The sequence below is a fragment of the Macrobrachium nipponense genome, chromosome 32 (genome assembly GCF_015104395.2).
Source record: "Macrobrachium nipponense isolate FS-2020 chromosome 32, ASM1510439v2, whole genome shotgun sequence".
NCBI classification, from domain to species: Eukaryota; Metazoa; Arthropoda; class Malacostraca; order Decapoda; family Palaemonidae; genus Macrobrachium; species Macrobrachium nipponense.
Window position 1 is genome coordinate 29,124,946 of NC_061094.1, and position 25,089 is coordinate 29,150,034.

A 25,089-nucleotide genomic window follows, 5' to 3' on the forward strand; every position below is an offset into this window, starting at 1 on the left:
CTGACCAACCTAGCCCCAAAGTTAAGGTGTGTTAACTAAGGCTTAAGAGTTAAGAAGTCGCCGTTTGTCGGCGACTCAACAACTAAATTAAGAGCTCTTCCACTAACCATTTTCTACAGGATAGGATGAGTGGTACTCTTGCCCCCAAGATTGTGTCTGCAGACACTATGGCACCCTAGCGAGTCAGCAGATCTCATATGCCATCTCACATCTCGCAGGGAGTGTGAAGTGAACACAGAGTTGCTTCGCTAAAACATGGTACTCAGGATGTTGCTGAGTGCCATGCTGTGTTGAAATGCTTCGAGGCCGCGCCCTCCATCGTGAGCATTCAGATAAAAGATTTCAAATCTTTGTGCAAACACAATGAAGGAGCATTTTTGAAAGAACTCCTAACACTAAAGCCAGGCTGTTCTTCGATATGGGCAAGTCTGGTCTTTTTTCGGAACACTGCAGATTGCCCGATTGACTTCGACTTTCTTGAGTTTTATGAGATAAAACTTGAGAGACCCGACAGGGACAGGACTCTCTCTGGCTCCTGCCCACTAACTTGTGCCATCCTTGCTTCCAAGCTCCTGGCCCAAGGACAAAAAGCGGGTTACCATTCTTAGGCCCACAACGGAAGGGTTAGAGAGCACACCGCCTTGTGTTCTCTAAAGCCAAAACTTGTGACGATGGCTTAAAATCTCACTAACCCTCTTTGTCGTATCTAGGGTGGTTAGAAGAAGGCCTTCTGATCACATGCAAGAAAGTTACAGGTAGGAGAGGTTCGAATGCTTTGACATCAAGAAACTTCCGACTACGTCTAAGTTCCATATTGAAAAAGCGGTCGATGGACATGCACAGTCAGTCCGTCTGTACTAAAGTCAGGTGACCGAACCAGTTGACCAGTCAGACGAATCAAGGACAGCAAGGCTGTACCCTGAAGACCATAGGCACTATTCTTCGCTGAAGGATGAGTGTCTGGACTGCCTGGGCGATTCAATCTAAGCAAACAAACCTTGTGGGTGTATCAACGCAACCCAACGTCGTCAGCGAATCAACTCCTGACTCGAGCTTCTGGTGCCAGGAGAAAGGAGCGAGGAGCAAAAAGGCGATTCAGTCCCGGAAAGGGAAGAAAAATGCCTGACAGTCCAACCTGGTCTCATGTTACACGATCATCGGGGGTGTATAAAACGCAACCGACCATTCGTCAACAAGAAACTCAGGGCTACTATATGTCGCCTGATCTCGCACGAGTGTCTGACTCCGAGAAAACAGGTAGACAAAAAGTAAGATGATGAGCGAGGTTCGAGATTCCACAGAACTCAAAGATCGTGAAGGGCTTTGTTGTTTGACAGACGCAAATCTCTGAGCCCAAAGGGCCGTCAACAACATATGTTTGCGTATTCTTTAATAGTTGTGAACCTGCCAGCTTATCCCATTCTTCAGACGGAAATGGAAGACGGTAATCTTATTCCTGTCAACATCTCGATAGCCTGAACGTAGTCAGACTCAGAGCGGAGAGGTTATAGGTACCTTTCGAGTTAGAGTAGACCGACTCTCTCGGAAAAAGGTCCTTGGAAAGTGAATAGGAAGTATGTGACCCTTGTGAATCCGGATCCTGAAGGCCAACATGGGGCGATCAGCGTCATTTGTCGCTCCCTGTGACGTCATAAATCCTCTTATTACATTTCTAAGCGATTGAAAAAAGGGGAAAAGAGACTAAATATCCATCCCCGTTCAATATCATAGGATGGCGTTTAAAGGAACCGATCCCGGATCGAGAATAAGGGAGCAGAGAAGAAGAAGCCTCTTCGTCCTCAACATATCGAAGAGAAGAATGAAGGGCGTCCCTAAAGTCTCCACAACTCTCAACTTACTTCTAAAGAAAGATTCCACTCGGAAGTCAATAGTTGCTGCCGTCGATCGAGACGATTCGTACCGGACTTTTGCAATCCGGTAACGAACCTCTAGAGGATCGTTACATTCTACGCCGTTGTTTTTATAAATAGGCTTTCTCGTAAACTCGAACAGGGACCGAGAGAAGATACTTCTTAAGATATGAGAGAGCTGTGGAATATCAGAGTTGATCTGGACCACTGGTTCCCAAAACTCGTTACGAGGACTGGAGGGACTACCGAATCGCTTTTACTTCTTTCAGATTAAGATCCAGGACATCTGAAACCCTATCCAGATGTCCGGCACCTTCTTTCTATCACCTCAGGTGATAAACGCACTGAGAGATGTTCAGAATCATTCCTAGATCTTGAATAATCAGTTTCAGTTTCCCGGTAGGAAAAAACTGTGGTCTGAATTGCAGTCTATTCGGGGGAAACAAACTTCTTCAGGAAGGAAATGGTCCCCAGCAAGCTCATCCATTCCCTCCCCGAGTATGTTTACTTCCCTAATAAGGCTGCGCTTTGCCTAAGCAGGAGAGCATATAAAAGTGCAATGTTGCGGTAGACTCGTAGTTCTATACCGTGCGGTAACGAGCACCGAAAGGATTAAGAGATAACTCTGTTGAACATAGTAAGGCAAAACGAATGCAACGTTTATTCATTCACGTAAGAAATCCCTCAATCTTAGGCTAAAGTCCGTGATTGTAGGGCAGAGTTACATTAGTCAGTCAATCCCGCAGGAGAGACGTAACCGCCAGCACAGAGATACGGTTAGTCAGTCAATCCCGCAGGAGAGAGAGACGTAACCTACGGCGCATGACAGCGCCCGATCTGTTACTGGCTCGGTTGGACTGGAGACAGACAGCGTGACAGCAGCAGCCAGCAGCTTACGAACGTCGTCTCTTCTTTATGTCTGGGTTGCCAGCTACCCCCTATTCTACGAAGAAATAGGTCCGTTATTTTTTGAGCCGAAAGACTCTCAAGCTGGTATATTTAAGCGAAACAGAAAACGCTAACTATATAGATGCGTTTGTGTCGTCAGAACACTACCATACAACGGTAAAAGATAAATCGGAAAACTCCTGGAAGGCTGCAGGGAGTAACGATTAAATGTCCTTAAAATAGACAATAGACCTCTCGGTTGCCATCCGAAGAGGTAACTACAGCAAGCGTATATGACTTGAGCCAACCAGAAGTAAAATAACGCAAGGCAAAATATGAAATTATATCACAATAAAGTTTGTTCTACTTACCTGGCAGACATCTATAGCTGAAATTCGGAAATACAGCTACATACATATCTGACAGGCCAAGTTTCATGAACAAAAACTTAAGAGAATCGAAGCAGTCAGCTCAAGCTTCTTATGTTACTGGACATAAGCGTTCATTGACGTAGTCTACAAGTCTATTTCTTGTACGAGTCTGCGAATGACGAATGAGAGCTCTTCCGAATCTTGTCAATAAGAGCTTATTCGCTTACGCAATATCAAGTTAATGAGATGTTTGTCAATGAGAAACTAACCCATTTACGGGACAAAGAGATATTTTGTCAATGATGGGGATACCCACTTACTTGACAAAACGAAAGTATATTGTCAATGGGGGAAAGTCACTGAATTGACAAACGTAATCCAGGGAGTCAAGCATTTAATTTTTTCCGATTCCCGTCTCAAACGAGGAAGGGGCAAGAATCCTGTTTAAGAGACTGGGCTTACGGCAGGAAGAACGACGATGTTCAATTCGGCAGCGTAGTCCCGACTAGAAACTAACAAAATCTATCATCTGAAAAAAACCCTTTCAGATGGGCTAAAAAGCTTGCAAAATTATCCTGGAAGAGGAAGAAACTCTCCAACCAGCTTCCTCTCCCGTATCACAACTAATGCCTGCTAAAGCTTAAAATTTATTGGCAGTATGGCAAAGGAAGTCCTGTCTTGCGCTTTCCTGAAGAGCGTCCTTTTGATGATGCCTTTGCAAGAATCCCACTGAACGTTGCCGAGAGTCCTGCCGTGCAGGACATCGAGCCTTACATAACCCGTAACTGCCTTTATCGCAAAGTCTTGACTGCGGTAGTGGCAACTTAAATTTATTGGCAGAATGGCAAAGGTGCGGTAGAGCAAACGAGATCTTCCCTTGAGCTTTCCTTAACTCCATCCACTATGCGAAAAGCAAGTATTAATTGTACAGAGACCTCTTGAATTCACGAAACCGATGTCTGGGCTGGGTTTCGAAGAAGAAGTTGTCTGTTCACTTTAAACTTCCTCCGAAGCACTGCCTACTTCACATTCTTTGCAGGTGAGGTAGAAGGTATCACCGGAGGTAGAGATAAACATTCTTTAGCCCATATCTGAAACAAGAGCTTGAAGAGTTCAACAGAAACGTTCAGCAGGCGACACACCTGGCGTGCGCTGGTGCACGCTCGGCGTCCACTGGAGCGCGCTCGGCGTCACTGGAGCGCGCTCGGCGTCCACTGGCGCGCACTTGGCGTCCACTGGCGCGCACATTGGGCGTGCACCCGCAGCGCGCCTGGAGTCCATCCGAGCGTCCCGGGCGTCCGCTCTCAAAAGCTTCCTGCTACTATGACTTCTCTTACGTATTTCTCGGTGGAAAGACGGACACGAGTTCAGGCGACGGTTCGCCTTCTTACTTCTCACTGAAACGCATAACGAGAGAGAGAGAGGAGGAGTGAAGCGTCCTCTTCTATAAAGCTTCTATTTAGAGGGCGCGAGTCCTTCCGAAAGCTCCAACCCCTGCATGGGGGAGGACGCTTCGGAGGACAAGAAGCAATCTTTCAGGATTCGTGCACGCGCACGGGGGTGCACTTTGGCAGTCTGGGGATTTTCATCAGAAACTGCCGAAGGCACGCCAGATCGGTGGGGGTTCCTTGTAACCCTCCTTAGTCTTTCGCATGCTCCCTCCCCGGTTCCTGGGAGTCAAGCAGAGGTCCCGGCCTAGAGGCGAAACGAGGCCGATCTGACGCACCCTCCACTACACAAGGGGTATCACTGCACTTCTGCACTTCACTTTTACTCTCTAAAGCAAGCACTTTCGATTCTAAGATAACGAATCGAAAGAAAAGTATCAGAGAAAGGGCAATTCCTCTACAGACACTGCTAGGCCCGAAGGCAACTGCAGGTTTATGGAGTAACAATTACAGAAGTAGCACTTCACAGCAATGAAGGAGAAGCGAGCACCTCTCGTAGACATATTCATAGCCCCGTAGGCCATACTACAGGGTTAGGCAAAATAAAGTCTACAGGAAGGTTAGCAGGTTCACTACCCTGACTTTTGTTACGATTATTGCGTACATACGTCATAAAACGTCTTCCCTTACGGATTAGACATTTTGTTTTACTGATTAATTGCGTACATACGAATCATACGTCTTCCTTACGGAATTAGACATGTTTACTGATATTGCGTACAAACGAATCATAACTCTTCCCTTAACGGGAATAGCACAGTTTCTCACACCTTACATGACAAATCTCAAACAAAGAAGCAAGACCCATACCCCCTCGTACATACCAAGTGCGGATCTACCGAAGCTTTCGGTAGCCACACCCCTATCTTTGCAGACAACCCCGTCTGAAACTAGCCTAACTAGATTCAGATATTTTATGCAAAAATGAATCAAATTCAAATCAATTTAAGATAGCGTATGCCTAGCCACAAATCCCACAAATCCAAGTAAATAAATCAAAAGACAATTAGGATACTTAGCGGCAATGAAGTTTCCAAAATCCTAAGACGGAGGTACTGAAAAACAGGTGTTTCAGCACCAGCGACAGAAAAATTAATGGATTAGAAAATGGGAATGGTTCCTGATACCCGCCTCCCAGCGGCGGGAATGGGTACTAACCACCTGGCCGACCACTGCGTGTGTCGGAAGTTTTTAAAATTCTGTCGGACTTCAGAAAATACAGCTATATATATATCTGACAGGTAAGTTTCATGAACAAAACATTTATTATGGTCATAATTGTTATGCATAAATTACACAAATTTAAGTTCACTTAATCAAATAACAATGGTGGATGAATGCATCAGTATAATGGTGTTACTAACCATTTTTGCACATCCAATTCCATGTTCTTTTGCCAAGTGATAATCCATGTTATAGCGAGAGCTGAAAGTGCGGCCGCAATAACTACATAATTGTTGATCAGCAGTCCCTATGCCATGTACTGTTCTTTTGTGAGTTTCAACTCGGCCTCTAACCAGGAATCTGAAAAATTCACCACAGTCATTATATACTCATTAACGGAGGAACAAATTTACATTTATGTATGGGTACATATATTAAAAAATAAATATACATAGAGAGCTTTTGGGAATCTGTTTGATTCCCCTTTTCTCCATTTCAAGTCATGGTACTATGAGTATGTATTATTTAATTAATACTCATTAACATGAAGCAATTTGAACAAAATCTGATATACTGTAAATACTTCTATGAAAGTGGATTATTAAAGAAATCATATAGCAGCTGTATATCTATCAACCTGTTTGAAACAGAGAAAACTTCAAACTCTGATCCCATAATTCATTATAGAATATTTCAAATCATCGAGTAACAACATAGATTTTTGGCACTTAGACAACTTCAGGATCTAATGCCTAAAGGGAAATAACAAGACTGATCTTAACACAAAACTGAAAATAACAAGCACAGAATATCTTTGTAGTTTTCAACCAGGCCATAGGGGTTGTGAAGACTTCAATGAACAGTGACTTTTACAATCCACAAATTTCCATGCCCTTTTGCCAGGAAAAGCAGGTGGGGTTGAGGACTTACAGAAGCTACCAAAAACAGGTTTTTCCTTTGTCAAAACTGATTTTCTTGTAGCATAACTGCTATTCATCTTCAAAGCAGCATGCAAAAGAAACTAAAAGGTGACAAAATTGCCATGGATTGTTCAGACTGGAAATGTTGTCTCATCTGTAATAACAAGTGCTCCTGGAAGAACAGAGGATCTCTTCTTCAAAGGGTCACTGAAAACCTGAATTGGGTAAGGAATGTTGGCAGCCCTTCCTTATTCTGATTTGAGCTTGGCTGGGGAGGCAACCATCACAAAAGGTATCCCTATAAAGTCCCAGCCAGACAAAATGTCAATTGAGTGTGAGGTAGGGTTTGTTCTAGTTCATCAGGAAAACTTGACTGCAGTCTTTTCTGAGTTCCTGGACAGCTATTGCTGCTAATTTCAGGAAGATTTTCTATGCAATCTCTGACCCAAATGGCAAACCTTGAGTCTGTAGCTGTCCCTCTCTATCTGAAACCCTTTGAAGGAGTGGAAGGGAAAGGTGATAGGAGCATGTTATTACGAGTCTTCTACATTGAAAGCGGCAGTCTAATTCTTACAAAGAATGATCAAACGTACTTGGACAGCATCTGGAAATTGCAGCGTACAGTTCTTCATGGGCCCTGAGATGCTTCACCATAAAACTGTAGAATGCCTCCATGAGGTTTGTAAAAAAAAAAAAAAAGTCTTTACAATCTTAACTCAAAAAGTCCTAAAAGACTGAGAGCTCCCTTAGTCACTTCCAGAATAGTGATGTGATTAGAACAGAAAAGGTAGAATCTTCCATGTGACTAAGAAGTGGCTGTCCTATCTGAGATTTGGCCCACAGGGCAACATATTTCGGATTCTAAACAAACAGAAGATAATAAAAAACAACACATATTTAGATCTGATACAGTAAAAGTTAAATTGAAACAAGAAACAAAGCCTACCTTCTTCCACAAATATCACATTCATGTGTACCATTCACCAATGATTTTTTTGCACAGTCTTTTTTGTGGCCAATGAGGAACTTCCTTTCACTGAAGACAGCATCACAATAAGTGCAAGGATATTGATTAGTTTTAATTTTACATCCTTTGCGTAGCTGGTGTTCCACTAATTCATCTATGCCAAGAGACACCTAGTGATAAAATCCTCAGTTAATAAAGGTTTTGTATATTACCATAAAAATGAAAGAATGAATTAGACATTCACAAATAATTTACTATTGTTCACAAAAATTAGTATCATCATATTTCCTGGTATCCAAGATGCTCCAACCTTGAAAATGTACGCCAATTTTAACTTAAAAAATTTTCACAAAACATCAAACTAAGGTCTTAACTGTGGCATGAGCATTCATTACTGTAGTTTTTCAGTTCAATTAGTTCTGAAATATTATGCTTTTCAAGTTCACTGATTTTAATGGGTTTCTGATAGTGACTCTTCAGCAAACTGAAAAATCTCAACAGATTAAAAAGTAACATGTTTGGTATTGACTGCCCAGGTATACAAATGAATGGGGTTACAGCATTTTAAAAGTATATTGGATTTTCATTGTATCGGATGCAGGCCTATGCGGAAATTACTTTTTAGCCTTTGAGAAAAGAAAACTAAATACCACAATAAGAAATATTGTAAATATGGAATAACATTTTATTGCACTGTTACAGTACACTGTAAAAACACGGTATGAACACGACATAAAAAAATACAATAAAATAAAAAATAAAATCTACAAACAGATATTGCAAATAATTAAAAACTTTAGTCTTCAAAACCTGAAAATATTTTGCACATTGTTACCACCTATAAAAGCACCACACAAACATCTTTGATTAAAATATTCTAGCTATTAGTAAGACTTACAGGTAAATTCTCTTAACATAATACAATTTTACTTCTGTCAGCTAATAATGTCTCCTTCAAGCCATGGTCATTTAAGGAGAGAGAAAATACCAATAATATTCATATAAAACATTTATGTTACCATTCATCTACCATAATCTCCCCACAAGGATTAGTGAATCTGTTATAATGCATATTTTTTTTATTTTTGATTATTTTTACTATTTTAACAAATTACTGTCTAGCAAATGTAATCTCCCTATGGGGTTAGGATAAGCCAATGAAAATGTAACCTTCTGCCTCTATGATGTACAGTAAATTTGCAAGATTTATTTCAGAATACAATCGTGTCTTATGCACCAGGAAAGTATGTTCTATGCTGCAGTTACTTGTGCAACAATTTAGAGAAGTAATTCAATTTAATTATTCTATAATATAGTTAATGTATATTTATGCAATAATTTAGAGGACTCAAACTTAGACCTACAAAACTTTGTCAAATGATAACTTTCTGTGACACAGGTCTATGTACATACTATATGATTCATATTCTTTTTTAAAAAACAAATTACATATAGTATATGAATTGTAAATACAAACCAATAATTTACTAACCATGAAAACCCTCAAGTTCAAAGTGGGTGACTGGATATAAAATTAAAATTCTCCCACCTGTGAAGGGGGTGCCCACAGATAGGAATCTCACATTGCTCAAGCTCACTACTCACCAAGAAATTTTACCACTGCTAGCTTGATAGTTCAAGGATGGGATAGGATAAAAGATTAGTTTAACCAGACCTCTGAGCCTAACAAAGGCTCTCCTTGGGCTGGTTCTCAGGAATTAACTCGAGAAAAAAGAAAAATTTCCAGGAATTAACCAGAGAAAAAACTAGACTTTATTTTAAAAAAAAAAACTACTTGGCTTGGGAACATGATAATTTTGTTAAATGAGAAATCTTTGCCTTCAGCAAGAATTCCTGACATTACTGGATCACAAAATTGGTAGATCATACCAAATCTGGTTGACTGAAAATACAAAATTTAAAAAACTTTTGTATTTTTTGGTAGGTCAAACCAAATCTGGTCAACTTAAAATACAAAAGTTGTCTATCTTACTTAGTAGGAAAGGGTAATAGCTAGGGTTCATGTGTTTATCAAAGATCCTTGTAGAATGTTGAGGGCTGTAGTCCAAATATGAGGCAATGATGAGATAGAATGGAATGATTACCCAGTAAAAGGCCACTGGGTGAGCAAAAATTTAATTAAATAAGAGAACTTGTATCTACAGCTGACCAAATATCTGACTTGGTTGACTGAAAAATATCTTAATCTCATTGAAGAATGTATACATGTACATATTTTGTGAACTGTTCAAATTAAAGTGCGTAGTCATCTGGACCAATTCCCTGATTCTCAGAGCTATCAGTTGTTCTTGGAAGCAGAATGATGAGTCAAATCAAAGAATAACAGAAATGGGTGTAAGAGTTGTGCCTTTCTAGAGCTTGACAGTGTCAAACAAGCAGCTCACGCCCTTCAGTTAGGCCAAGCTTAAAAGCTAAAAGCATGACGATCCTAATGACTTATATGTGTGATTCAGGAGCTGTCTCTAGGCAATGAAGTCAGAAAAAAAGGTGGAATCCACTTGACTGAATCTGTCGTGCATTAGTGACAATCTAAATCCAGCAACTTGGTGGAGGTAGGCCTTGTTAAGGACAGTTATTGTGGAACCTATGTAACACAAAAGGTATATTTGTCATAAGGTGTGTGTGACTGTGGAAGCAAGAGATAAAAAAAAAAAAAGACCATGCTCTGAGGAAGAAATAATAAAATCCTCCCAGTGTATGGTTAGCTAAATAAAAATAACTTCAATTCTTGAAATTTTGTTGGATTAAGTCTCTGGAGAAAATCTAGAGGTAGAAGCACTGTGTAGCCTCTGATAACCTTGAGGAAGAAGGGCTCAGTAGGTTCGAAATGCTTCTAGTAGTCTTGTTAGAAGAAACCTCTCCTATCAGAAAACATATTTCATAGCACATTGTGGGAAAACAAAGAGCCATTAGATAAACTGAACTAAATAAATTCATGTGAGGAAGCAAACAAGATTGGGCTGCAATGGAAGCTAGCTTGAGATGGAAGTTTGCACACCATTCCTGTTGGCCTCAATCTGGATGATGAGTCAATATACAGTTACTGGATGCCATTATCTTATCCAGAACTGATTTCAGAAGACTAAGCAAAGCAAAAGCATGAACTTGCAAAGCATGTTAAGAATGTCTCCAGGAATCACCATGAAAGCTACTGAGCCTTGGTAGGGGAGCAAAAATATTAAAGCTTCTTCAAGTGTGTGGCAAGCAAAAAAGAAAAAAAAATCATGATGTAAAATACTGTTGTTAATCAAATCATGAATCCAACTCATGGATCCTACTATAAAATGATTTCCTCTTAAGCTTACAGGGTTTGTTGACAATTTCTGATAAAAAGTCAAGACCACCAATCAGGTCCTGAAAAGCTGCCAACCAAAAGGCCCACTTTGAATTCCCGATAAATTATGTGATGACTGTTTACTTGTAATCTAGAAGCTTGTTGTCTACCTAAGAGATAAATACCTCATGCCATCACAAAGGATTAAGCGCCATTTTAGTAGAACAGCCTTTACCTATAGGCAAAGTTGAGGTATCTGGTAGACTAATTTTTAACCAAAGGCCAAAGACTACTAAACTTGTAAAAAGAAAAAAAAAAAAAACTGTATTATTGGTATTTAATAAAATATTATTACTATCACTATTATTACAATAAAATTCCTCATAACTGGCACCCTTGGGACCAAAGGGTTGCAGGTTAATTGAATTTCCCAGCTGCCTAACTACGATAGTTATGTGAAGAGTTCGTAAATCCATACACTGATACAGAGAAGACAAACAAACACAAACACACTGATGCCCTAAACAGCTGACAGATGCTCTCTCTCTCTCTCTCTCTCTCTCTCTCTCTCTCTCTCTCTCTCTCTCTCTCTCTCTCTCTCTCTCTCATCATCCTGTATATTTATACATTCAAGAAAATTAACCAGATACAGAAAAAAATCACTTATTAAAGAAAGAGACTCACTTAACAAAGAAAGGTGCTCAACAATTAAACAACTTGCTCTGCAATAGAAAGAGTAGCTACTACTTACAATCCATGTGATTTACTGAAGGCAGGAATGCTGAACTTTGGAGTTATGCTTTGGCTTAGAGCAAACTCTTCCACCTTTTGCTAACTAGAATACTTTTCACAAAAAATGTGGACTTACTAATGCAGTATTTTTATTTTAAAAATTCAAATGCTTATGTGATGTACATGGGATGAAATTACCCTAAACAAAAAAGGTACTGAAGAGAGGCTAGTTTTAGTTACACTGTAAAATACAGAATGACCATGATGAATAAAAGGCAACAATCTAGTTTTCTTTTCAGTTAATTGGTTAGGTTAAAATAGAACTATCAACTGTTTATTGTGCTTATGTTTGGTGCATATCAATAAATTCCTCCATACTAACATTTTCCTTATCCCTACTCACTCACACAGGCCCTGTCACCACCACTTTAGCCTTACAATACACAAGCTCCAAAGGCATCACAGAGACCAAGGATGATTATGTCCACATAATTCAAACTATATTATAACCAAGACCTTTCTCGTTGTGGAGATACAGTGCATAATCTGCAGGGACATATTATCCATTGACTGCAAAAACCTTAATTTCATAAGTTCTCAGATCCTCACCTTTAATGTATTGTATCAAGAAGGGTTTCGAGATGATAACTGATCATGCTGACCAATTTACAACAAAAGAGACTCATCTAGGTGTAGAGCTTACAATTCCAAACCCTTTAACCAGTTATGTTAACCCTTTAATGCTGATTGGACGTATTAAACGTCGACATAAATTGTCTGTTGGGTGCCGATTGTACGTATGGTACGTCGATATAAAAAAAGTTATAGGCCTACTAGGCAAAAACTTTTGAATCACGAGCCTTGGGGGATGCTGGGAGCTCACGGATCAAGGGGTTGTTTTCTTTACAATCGTTATGCAGGCTCGCAGGCGTGCAAGCGCGAATTTCTTTCTTATCGCACTAAAAAGTATCAGCGACACATCTCAAAAATTATTTCGTCACTTTGACATAATTTTTGCACCATTTTAAATTAGCCGTTACATGGAGTATTATATATGAAAATGTGCACAATTTTATGTAGAATACAACAAAAAATAACTCATGGTTGTAGCATTTATCAGTTTTGAAATATTTTCATATAAATAGAGATAAGTGCCAAAATTTAAACCTTTGGTCAACTTTGACTCTACCGAAATGGTCGAAAAACGCAATTGTAAGCTAAAACTCTAATATTCTAGTAATATTCAATAATTTACTTAATTTTTTGCAATAAATTTTGGAAAGTCTCAAGCACAATATTTTTCGATTTATGGTGATTTATGAAAAAAAAAACATTTTCCTTACGTCCGCGCGGTAAACTCGCCAAAAATAAATCAGAAAATTTTTTTCGTCCGAATTGTCGTAATGTTTGCACCATTTTAAATTAGCCGTTACATAAAGTTTTATATATAAAATGTGTACAATTCCACGTAGAATACAACTAAAAACAACCCATGGTTGTAGCTTTTATCAGTTTTGAAATATTTTCATATAAATAACGATAAGTGCCAACATTTCAACCTTCGGTCAACTTTGACTCGACCGAAATGGTAAAAAAATTGCAATTGCAAGCTAAAACTATTACATTCAAGTAATATTCAATCATTTAACTTTATTTTGCAACAAATTGGAAGTCTCTAACACATTATTTCGATTTATGGTGAATTTATGAAATAAACTTTTTCCTTACGTCGGCGCAGTAACTCTTCTGAAAAAATCATAAATTTTTTCGTCCGATTTTCGTAATGTTTACACCATTTTAAATTAGCCGTTACATAAAGTTTTATATATGAAAATGTGTGCAATTTTATGTAGAATACAACAAAAAACAACCTATGGTTGTAACTTTATCAGTTTTGAAATATTTTCATATAAATAACGATAAATAGAACAAATTTGTCCTTTGGTCAACTTTAACTCGACCGAAATGGTCAAAAACTGCAATTGTAAGCTACAACACTTACAGTCTAGTAATATTCAATCAATTACCTTCATTTTGCAATAAACGGGAAGTCTCTAGAAGAATATTTTGAATTATAGTGAATTTTTGAAAACAGCTTTTTTTTACGTCTGTGTGTTACGAATTCATGCATCATTTTGTGATAATATTTTCTCTTTGTTGCCTTGATCATTTTACAACGTGGTATATACCAAAATGATTGCAATTTAGTGTACAATACAACAGAAAAAAATGAACTCGTTAGCTTTAACCGTTTTGCTCACTGCGCGATTTGAATACAATTATATATGAAATTTTGTTTTCACGCTATCATATATCCTATTATTTATATATGATAATGATATTTTTTTCATTTCTGCTGGTTGCATACTAAACTTCACACAATGGCAAAAAAAGGAGCCAAAAATGAACTCTTAATCTTGAAAAGTAAGTGTGCTGTGATTTTTTGAAAAAACATTTTTTCCGCTTCGGCGCTCACTCCCAACCCCGCCAGCATACGGGAGACGATTTTTATTAACCCCTTCGGCATTAAAGGGTTAAGCTGCCTAATGGCCAACTCCATTTGACAGAGGGGAACTAAAAGTACTTTCATTAGTGGCATTTAAGGCTGAATAATATCAAGTAAATCTGACAATGGTACCTGATGAAGAAAAACTTAGTGATATGGCACCCACATCCAACCAAAAACATCAGCAGCTTCACAAATGGGAATTTTTTTTTCTTAGTTTATCATTATTCAGTGTTTTTGCACCTGTTTTTTGTTCAATTTTTTTTAAGTAAAGATCTTAAAACAATGTAATAGAGGTATATTCTGAATGTGTCCTGTACCTGATATGCATGCATGAATCACTATAAAGCTTTTACCACATAATATTTTTCCACATATGAACAAACTTTAGTCAAACATTTTTTTACCACTGGAGCCATAGCTAGTATAGGAAATAACAGCAGTACAGGCAGTCCCTGGGTTACGACGGGGGTTCCGTTCTTGAGACGCGCTGTAACCTGAAAATTGTCGTAAGCCGGAACATCACCAAAAATCCTAAGAAAACCTTACTTTTAATGCTTTGGGTGCATTGAAAACTATGTAAACTGCATTCTTATTGCATTTTGCATCAGAAAAACCTTCAAATATTGATTATTTTGCATTTTTGGTGTCATATTTTTTCTGCCAGATGAGCGTTGAAGGTGTCGTAACCCTGGAAATAATTTCTGATGAATATAATTGAAAAGCGCCTTAACCTCGGAACGTCGTAAGCCGAACCCGTCGTAACCCGGGGACTGCCTATATTGATTCACAGGCAACTTAAACAAGTCATAAAACAATTGCAGGCATACTAACTTTTATGAAAAATTTACATCTTTACAAATTTCTTGAAGCACAGAAAAAAAAATTATGATCTCTTAAATAACATCAGAGTAATCACTAAAAGTATTAAGGATGAAGTTATTGTAGTTAGCCCACACTCTGTTGCATTATAAATTAGTTACATGGTAGTAAGATACCAAGAATCGCAAAAAAAGTGTGAATTTTCTATTGAATTCAACAAACCCCGTGCAAATAGACCTTACAGTTTGCAACTACAGTACGGTCCCAAAATATATGTGATCTAATTGTGCGATTCCCCTTTTATGTGGTCGCTAGTTCTCAAAAATAGATTTTCTGTATCTGCGAAGCCATTCAAAGTCTGTGAGTCAAGCGCCGCAAAACTTATCAAATCTATTGTTTTTTCAAGAATTTTAGTTGAAGGGGGGTTCGCTGGTATCTGAGAGAGGGGATGAGGGGAATGCGAGAGAAAAACTTCCTGCTTAGCCATTACCTAAGATGGAAGGCTCTGCTTCACGCATCTGTGACATCATAGTGCAGTGTGAATGAATGATCGGCATCATCATCATCGCCATAGGTATTATTCAGATCTGCAAAGTGTATTCTGAATGCTTCTGCTCAGCCAGTAGCTAAGACGGAAGAGAGAGAGAGAGAGAGAGAGGAGATGCCGAAGAGCTACGAGCCTGGAAGAGGGAGGAATGAGAGCCCTCATGAGGTTATGGAGGGGAGGAGGAGATAGAGAGAGAGAGAGAGAAATCATTTGATCTAAACTTTTCAAGAAACTGTCATTTCATGTTGAATTTTGTATTTTTGCCGCCTGTCCTACGATTCTTCGTTACGGCACTAGGCCAGCTGCTGGAAGTTCCTGGTTAGGGCCATCCTTATTGGGTGGTTTTACTTGGTTCTCCTAGGACATCACTGTTCCTCTTCCTTGTTTTTTTCTTCCCCCCCCCCCGTGTTCAGTACATATTTTATCATTTTACGTTTGTATATGTTTACTGTATGTGTGTACTGGTTGGCTATGATAGTCCTTAGGCCTCCCTGTCGGCCATCCTCGTGGTCCAAGCAACTGCGAGGGAGCCGGGCGGTCACGTGATCGTCACCCTCTACCGACCTACTTTCCCCCCCCCCCCCACCCCCCCCCCCCCCCCCCACCCACCCCGCACAGAGCTCCACCAAGGTGGGTGGTTATCTCACTCACGTTGTCCCTGACGACCGACCCGAGTTCTCGTGGAGGGGTGGAAGGGGGCCCCACAGGCCCTCGGTGTGCGGGTGACGCTTCTCAGCCGACCTCATCCCAGCGTTGGGGAGGAGCTTCGCTTTACCCAGCCTCGGTCCCGACCTGGCTCAGGCGAACTCGGCCCTCCTCGGCTCTTTGGGATCGTTACACCCTTCTCGCCCTTGGACATTCCCTCCCCGCCTAATGGCGGGACAGGCTTCCGGCAGTACCGGGAGTCTTTGAGGGCAATGTCCTTACGGTGGCTCAGGCCTCCAACGGGCGGATATTATTTTATTATATTATAACTTTATTTGTTTATATATGTTTTTGAGTATACACTCCGCAGTGTGTTACTACTCTCTTGTTATTTTACCTTAGGGAACCTCCGGGTTCCACCGTCCCGGTCTCGCCTATCGCTAGTGCCTTATTAGATCCTCCTCTCTGGTTATATCGAGTAGCTCCACTGGGGTAGTAGTCTGTGCTCCGGTCTATCCGGAATACATCTAACTTCCGGCTACTACGATTCCAGAATGCTTAGTAGGGTACATAGCAAGATTGGCAGAGTCGGACAGATTTTGTTAGCCCGGAATACTCCGGCATTAATTAATGTTTACCATGAACTTTTCATACCTGTTTACCAATGGTACTCATGTATCATTATCATTACAGACCACCCAGTGTTTGGTTGCCGGCTGTAACGCCGTACTTCAAGACCCTTGTGGGCACGACGTTTGCCGGAGCCACACCACCTGCGCCGTTCAACTCGAAGGTTCGATAGTCTGGCATCATGAGAACTGTTTCGCCTGTTACGACCTAGGCGAACGGGTTACCTCCGATGTAAGTTACCTCTCCTCTCGGGGTTTACATCTGCCTTTAGGGTGGTCATTCATAATTAACATGGTATGATTTTGAAGATACTATAATTTTTTAGCATTAATTATAGAATATTAAGATAAGTTCAAGGTTAACAATATTCTTCTCTTACAAGCCTTGCAGTCTGTTCGAGATGCTGCTCTCTCCACCCTTAAGATATGGGTGGGTGGCTTCAGGCGCAACGTTGGGAAAGCAAGGCCATATATCCTTTCGCAAGAAATGGCTACCTTAATCTTTCCGGCAGGAAAGAGTACAGGGTACGTGGACCCCAAGATTGTAGCCCCTATCATAGCCTCTATTCAAGACGCAGTAGCTCAGCAGCCAGAGGAGGCTTCGCCACAGGATTTGTTAGAGGAAGTGCCTGCTCCGGATATGGAGCAAGACCCCATGACATTAGCCATGGACTACGGTAAGAGTGTTAATGAAGCTAGTCTTTTAAGTGCTCCGGGTCTTCCTTGAGCGCTTTTGATACTTCTTCTCCTTCTTCTTCTAATTCCTTTCATGGTTTCTCCGGGGGATTACCTCCATCTAAGTCGAAATCCCTTTTGGCGATTCCTAAAGTAAAAGGTAAGCTTCGCTCTAAACTACTGCAAAAAGCAAAATCCATTCCCAAAAGATCATATGATAGCCTAAGTCAGGAAGCTCCGGCTCACCATCCCGGAGCAGACAAACCCAGACAGAAGTCCCTAACAAAGTCCTTGAAGCCAAAGTCTCAGAAGGGGAAGTCTTACCCTTCCCATTCAGGTCCCATACCATCAACCTCCAAGGGCCAGTTACCTCATAAGGTACTAAAGGAGAAGGCGGAGTCCTCCTCCTTTGACCCGGATATGTTCACCACGAATATATTGCAACAGGTCGGGAATTTAGGCAACTTAGTGAACACAGTTACTTCAAGGTTTGAAGATGTTCTAAAAAGGTTAGATACCCAGGAGTCCCTAATTGCAGGGTGTGTCAGGTATGGTGCATCCCAGTCAGTTAGCACCAGGTCAGGTTATGCCAGACTGTTCCACTCTCCCTCCTTTCCATCCGAGTAATCCTTGGACGGTGGCAAACTACGCTCCTTTTGTAAACGGAATGTTGACGATCGAGGGCTGCGGAACTCGAAGGCTTGAGGACTTCGAGTTCTACCCTCCAGGGTTACAGGCCCCTTTCATTGGCTACGTCTGCCTTAGTCAGGGAGGACAAGGTCCCGAAGGAAACAGTCATCCTTTCCCGGGACCAAGCCCAACAGGCGTGGGTTCGCAGTCTGGATGAGTGGAACTGTGCAAATACCAAGGTCACGGCCTTCAAGAGTCCGTTCACAATGTTTACCACGGATGAGGAGAACCCATTACCGTTCACGACTAAAGTGGCGGAACTCACCCTTCAGGTGGTAATGAGAGATGAGCCTATGCCACAACTCAGGGAGACCGACCCTACATCATTATTGCTTCCGGGTGGTGATGACCTGTGGGTAGACCTGCCGGCAACCTTCTCGGTGGGGAAGCTTAAACCGGACTGTGCAATCACTATTTAGTGAATGTCTACCTAGGCTCTCTGATGCTTTGATTCAAACGGAGTTCGACGCTAGGACACGGCTTGCTAGGTCTCTTAACTCCTTGGTAATGACAGAAACAGCGGCTCTTGAGTATGCACAAGAACCGCTGTTTAAGGTTATTGCGAAGTCGTTACTTCTTAGCATGCAATGCAATCTTTACGACTTTGCTGTGGCTAGGAGAAACTGCAGGAAGCATGTCCTAGCCGAATCAACAATTAGGCATGAGCCAAATTAGCTCCTGGCTTCGTCGATTTGGGGTGCAGATCTCTTTCTGGCCTCTGTTGTTAATGAAGTGCAACACGAGGCTGCACGCCTGAACCAGAGCATAAGAGTTCGTTGGGGCATAGTCTATAAAAGGAAGTCAGAGTCTTCCTCCTCGGGTTCCAAGCCCAAGAAGAAGCCTAGGAAATTCCAGCCTTCTCAGCATCAGGTGTTGGTCCAGGCGTTCCCAGTGCCACAACCTTCCACCTCTAAGGCCCAGCCCCAGCAGCAGTTCGTTCTGCTGACGCAATCTCAACAGCAGCAACCTTCGGCCTCTTTCGCTGTCTCCCCTGCTTTTAATCCGACCTATGAAAGCCAGGCATTTCAGGCGTTCAATAGGTTCGGTAGGGGCGGCAGGGCTAGAGGTTCCTTTCGTCAACGAGCCGGAAGCAGAGCAACCGGTCGTGCCAGAGCTGCAAAAGGGGGCCGCGGAACACGTCCATCAGCAACCCAATGAGGTCTCGCAGGTAGGAGGGAGGCTGTACCACTTTCGTCATCGTTGGGGGTTCAGCAATTGGGCACAAAGCGTCGTATCCAGAGGCCTAGGTTGGAGTTGGATCGAAGGTCCACCTCCACCCAACACCTTCTATCAGGAGCAAACACTGGAGTTAGTAGAATACTCTCAGGACCTCCTTCAAAAAGGAGCGGTGTTAAAGACAAAACATTTAAAATTTCAAGGGCGCTTGTTCAGCGAGCCAAACTTATTCATTCGCTGCGAAAAGTTCAAGATGCTGACCATCTCTCCCAGGTGCGGGGGAGGGGGGGAAACCCCCCTTACTTCCCTGTGGGGTCGTCACCACCTCTATAGATCTTACAGACGCCTACTATCATGTCCCGATAGCACGGCACTTCCGTCCATTTCTAAGCTTCAAGTTAGGCAAACAAGCCTTCTCTTTCAAAGTAATGCCCTTCGGGCTCAATATAGCCCCAAGGATCTTTACAAAGCTGGTGGAAACGGTAGTGCAGGAACTAAGGTCACAGGGTTTCATGGAGGTAGCTTATCTGGACGATTGGCTAGTGTGGGCGGCAAGCATCGAGGACTGCATCAAGGCTACGAACAAAGTGATCTGTTTCCTCGAACATCTAGGATTCAAGATAAACAGGGAAGTCCCGCCTGACTCCGGAGTCCCGGTTTCAGTGGCTGGGCATCCAGTGGGACTTGGACTCACATACTCTTTCGATCCCTCCAGCGAAGAGGAAAGAGATAGCCAAGGCAACTAGGCAGTTTCTGAAGTGCAAGCAGACGTCCCGGAGAAGCCAAGAAAGGATCTTGGGTTCTCTACAATTTGCTTCAGTGATGGACGTACTCTTGAAAGCCAAAGTCAAGGACATCAATTGAGTTTGGCGCTCCATGGCAAACGCAAGGTTCCGGGACAGGCTCGCCCCCAATCCCGGCAATTCTGTGCAAACGTCTCCGCCCCTGGGCGGAGGCGAAGAATTTAGCAAAGAAGATCCTGCTACAGTTTCCCCCACCGGCCCTAGTGATTCACACAGATGCGTCACTAACAGGTTGGGGGGGGATACTCACAATACAAGAAGGTACAAGAAACTTGGTCCCCTCAATTCCAACAGCTTCATATAAATGTCCTGGAAGCTATGGCAGTGTTCCTCACCCTAAGGAAAATTCGCCCAGCCAAGAAATCACATATCAAGCTGGTGCTCGACAGTGCAGTAGTGGTGCACTGCATGAACAGGGGAGGCTCAAAATCAAGTCATGTGAACCACGTGATGATAGCATCTTCTCTCTCGCAGCCAAGAAACAGATGGGCATCATATTCGGCCACGTCAACCTAGCATGGGGATTCAAGGAATTGTGGTAGACCGACGGCGCTCTTTCACGCTCAGTCCCACTGGAGTCAGAGTGGTCTCTGGACAACAAGTCGTTCAGGTGGGTGTGTCACCTAGTACCAAGGCTCCAGGTGGATCTGTTTGTGACAGAATCGAATCACAAGCTTCCCTGTTATGTGGCCCCCAACCTGGACCCTCTGGCTTACACCATGGACGCGCTGGCTACAGATTGGAAACCAATGGGGAGAAGAATTATCTGTTTCCTCCAGTGAAACCTCTCTAAAGGTTCTGCACAAGTTAAGGTTGGTTGTTTACGGGCCAGGTGGCTCTTCATAGCCCCCCCCAACTGGCCGAAGAGCAATTGGGGTTTCCTCTTATCCTAGAATTGTGTCTACGTCCTCATCGGCTTCCGAACCACAAGAACTGTCCAGCAACGAAGACTGTATTCGATTCCTCAGGTCTTCACAAAACCCTAACTTTATGGACTTCATGAAGTTCGCTGCGCAGCGGGGTGCGGACATAGATCCACAGAACATCCTGTTCTTGGAATCAGATAAACGAGAGTCAACACTTCGCCAATATGATTCAGCAGTTAAGAATCTGGCTGTCTTCCTAAACGAGTCCAATGTTCATACCATGACCACAAACATAGCTATCACCTTTTTCAGGTATTCATTTGAACAAGGTTTGGCAGCTAGTACAATAACCACAACAAAATCAGCCTTGAAAAAGATTTTCCAATTCGGATTTGACATTAACTTAACAGATTCATACTTTACTTCAATACCCAGGGCATGCGCCAGGCTTAGGCCTGTGGAGCGGCCAACGGCAGTGTCATGGTTCTTAAACGATGTCCTTAAGCTGGCATGGATACTGACAATTCAGTATGTGACTATCAATCTCTGTTGAGGAAGACTCTATTCCTAATCAGCCTAGCTTCAGGAGCTAGAATTTCAGAATTGTCATCTTTATCTAGGGACCCAGGTCATATAGAATTTTTATCATCGGGGGAGGGGGGTGTTTGCTTTCTCCAGAATCGCAGGTTTCTTGCCAAAAAAATAAGGACCCATTTAGATAGGTGGGCTCCATGGAAAATTGTCCCCCTTCCACAGGACCCATCTCTGTGCCCTGTGCAAACATTAAAGGATTTCCTACATAAAACATCTCTGAAATCCGAAGACCCTCTGTTCATTAGAGAGGGAGGTGGCACCATCTCTCTGAAAGGTATAAGACAACAAATTCTATATTTTATCAAGAAAGCCACCCCACAGTCATTCCCACGGGTACATGACCTTAGAGCTATAGCTACATCAATTAATTTCTTCCAGCATATGAATTTCGACAATCTGAAGAAGTACACTGGGTGGAAATCCCCCTCAGTATTTAAACGCCATTATCTTAAGTCTTTGGAGGACCTTAAGTTCCCGACGGTAGCTGTGAGGAACACAGTTTCCCCTGCTCTGGTCGGAAGTAGTATGCAGTAGTTATCTTATCTCCTTCTGCCCTCCTTCCTACTAGTCTCATTAACATTTTACCTCAGCCCAGTAGTGTATTTGTAGTACTGGGCAAATTTATGTGATGATTGTACATAATGTTTAGTTCATAAGTGCCTTATTTCACCGCATTTGTATACAATTTCTTGTTTAAACGACGGGTCATGCTTAATTTTTAAGGTTGTTAACTTTACGCTAAGGCTATAGTATGTTTTGTATATAAGAATTTATTATAGTGAAATAATGTTCAATGTTTTTCATTATCACCCTTTAATGTTTAATATTTGTTTAATATCTGTTCTTATATGTTGCAAGCTTGGTGTTTTCTCTGGTACTATTTCACGGAGCGACATGGCAGAGCCCAGAAAAGGGATTTTGACATAGGAAAAATCTATTTTCTGGGCTCAGCTCGTGTCGGCCTATGAAAGTAATCCTTAATATCATCTTTCTAGGTAAAATTATCCTAAAATTACCAGAGAAAAAACAAAATTAAGAAAATGTCAGTAAGACTGACTCGCTCACTCTTAAAAAGAAGTGTCGGTATGATATAGGGGCGAGTGTGGGAACACTACCACGAGACAAACACAATTAGAACTTCCCTATCAGAATCCCCCTAAGAGAGAGCCGATACCAACGGGCGATGCAGCCTCTACTACTACTACTAGAGGACGCCACGGACAGCAGCGCCCCTAGCGGTCATCCTTATTTTTTAGCGCCAGCGTCTAGACGCAGATTTTACTTGTGCTATATTTCTCAGGATTTATCTCGTATTCTACGATGGAACGCTCAGCAATTGCCACGGCTAAGTTAAGTAACTCATAAGTAATATTTTATCACAGTTTTATCTTCCGGGTACCAGTATTTTCCTTTTTATAGGTCATATACGGTTCCCCGGTTGTCTCGTGGCGGCCATGCTGCCTCGTAAGAATTCCCGGTCTTCCATACTGGGACTTCTTATACTTATGGGCTTACTTTATCACGTTCATTGTTTTACATCGAGTTTTAGCTAGTTAGCCCTCTTACCATTCTCTTAGCTTGGTATTTAGGGCTATTATTATTTTTATTCTGGCCCAGCATCCCGGCTCTTGCTCTACATCGGCTATCGCTGGCTCCGAGTAGGCTCCTGTTTCTTGGAATAGTTTGCCTCCTCCTGGGCTTCTTTCTCTTTTACTAAAAGTGTCTCTTCCACCTTTCGATGTATTTTATTATTATTATTTAGGTGTTAGGCTAGCCTAGGTGCTTGTTCTTCCATGTATTGGTACAGCCTGGTTTCACGTGGCCCTACCACGGTTGTGTTGATCGCGGCCTAGGCCACTGGTGGTCACGTGTTCCATAGCACCTTACCTGCCCCTTCCCTCCCTCTCTGATGTAGGGAGGAGCTGGGGACCCCTTGGTTGTCATAACAACCTCATAGCCTTCTCTCACATTCGGAGGTGCCGGGGTTCCGCCAGCAGGGGGTATAGGGCGACCACTATGAGGTACCGGGTCTCCATACGGTAGTTGGTGAGGTGGGAGGAGTAGGCCATCCCTTCCCCCTTTCCTCGCTCCCGCCGCGTTTCACCGGGACCTCCTTCCCCCCCTACCCATTACTCAGCCACCTCCCTTACGATATGAAAGGAGCCTTCCGTCGCAGCCGGGGCCCCTTTGGTTATAGGATATTGGCTCCGCTACGCGGCAGGGTGGGTGCTATGGATGGTCGATTGCTTGCCTACTATATCCTTATATCTCTCCCCCGCTACCGGAAGGGAGCTTACCCTTACCTACGCACTCTTCTAGTAGACGGGTGGAGAGAAGTTGGTTTTTATGTTGTTACTATACTATGTTAAGGATATATACCCTAATTTAAGATATTTTACAATGAATTGTGTATTATAATATTTATGTTATTCAACCATACCCCGCCATTATCCGTTGTGGTTTTCCATTACCACCACTCCTAGTTGGTTGATTCTTGTGCCTCCGCCACTGGCGGAGCCATAGCCTTTCTCCCAACATGGTTACCACACGTATTTTAGCAGGGCTATGGTTTTTATCTAACTTTATCGCTCCGGCACCAGCGGAGCATATGTTAGGCTGTGAGTGTTTACTTTGTACTCATGTACGTTTTCACTTACAGGCTACCAACTGCCAGGTCCTCGCTTGTAATGCGTCGCTGCACGACCCCTGCGGACATGACGAGTGCAGGTCTCACGCCCCATGTGCCACCTTGTTCAACGAGTCTATCGTCTGGCATCCCGAGGCCTGCACTATATGCTACGACCTGGTCGATCAGCTGGTTGGTGGGGTAAGACCATTATGAGGTTATTTATCAATTTACTAACACTTTTAGTTCGTAAGTTTGTTAACCCTGTCCGCAATTGGTAGCTAATTCAGCCTTTCTTTCAGGCTAGCGGTGTGAGGGAAGTCGCCTCGCCACCCTGAAAGCGTGGGTGGGCGGCTTTGGGAAGAACGCCCCGCCAAGGGCCAGCCCTACATATTGGATAGGAAAGCTGGCCATCCAGATCTTTCCCTGCTGGGCAAGTCGACGGGCTACGTCGACCCCTTGTCCCGCCGCCCCCTGTGATAGCGCCATCCAGCAAGAACTCCAGCAGTCGTTGGGGGTCGTAGCCGCCCAGGAGTCAGTTCCGGACGTCGCCGGCCTGGACCTGAATCTCGAGCCGATGGCGGTAGTGAGTGAGGATTTGTTGGTTGAGGTAGGTTTGTCGGGCGCCCAAGGTCTTTCCTTGGGCGCTCCTGGATCTTCTCCTGTCCCTTCTTCTTCCGCCTCTTTCCAAGGCTTTCCGGGATCCGAGATCCCTAGCCGCACTCCCGCTCTCTCTGTACCTCCAATAAGGAGAAGGGAAAGAGAGAACCGAAGACATTGTCTAAGACGACTTCTAGGAAGTCGTCTTCGTCTTCTTCGGCTAGGAAGTCATCGACTTCTTACGCCGACGCGGT

The 25,089-nt window shown here is 42.6% G+C and overlaps 1 protein-coding gene across 1 annotated transcript in view; it reads right to left on the bottom strand.

Annotated features, from left to right (window-relative positions):
- Positions 1–25,089, bottom strand: part of LOC135207394 (gastrula zinc finger protein XlCGF26.1-like) — a 198,513-nt gene that overhangs the window by 78,898 nt on the left and 94,526 nt on the right. The window contains exons 4-5 of the mRNA XM_064239124.1: positions 7,609–7,799; positions 5,943–6,102 (exon numbers count right to left, since the gene is read on the bottom strand). Of these exons, the coding sequence (XP_064095194.1) occupies positions 5,943–6,102; positions 7,609–7,799 (351 nt within the window). The remainder of the gene's footprint in view (positions 1–5,942; positions 6,103–7,608; positions 7,800–25,089) is intronic.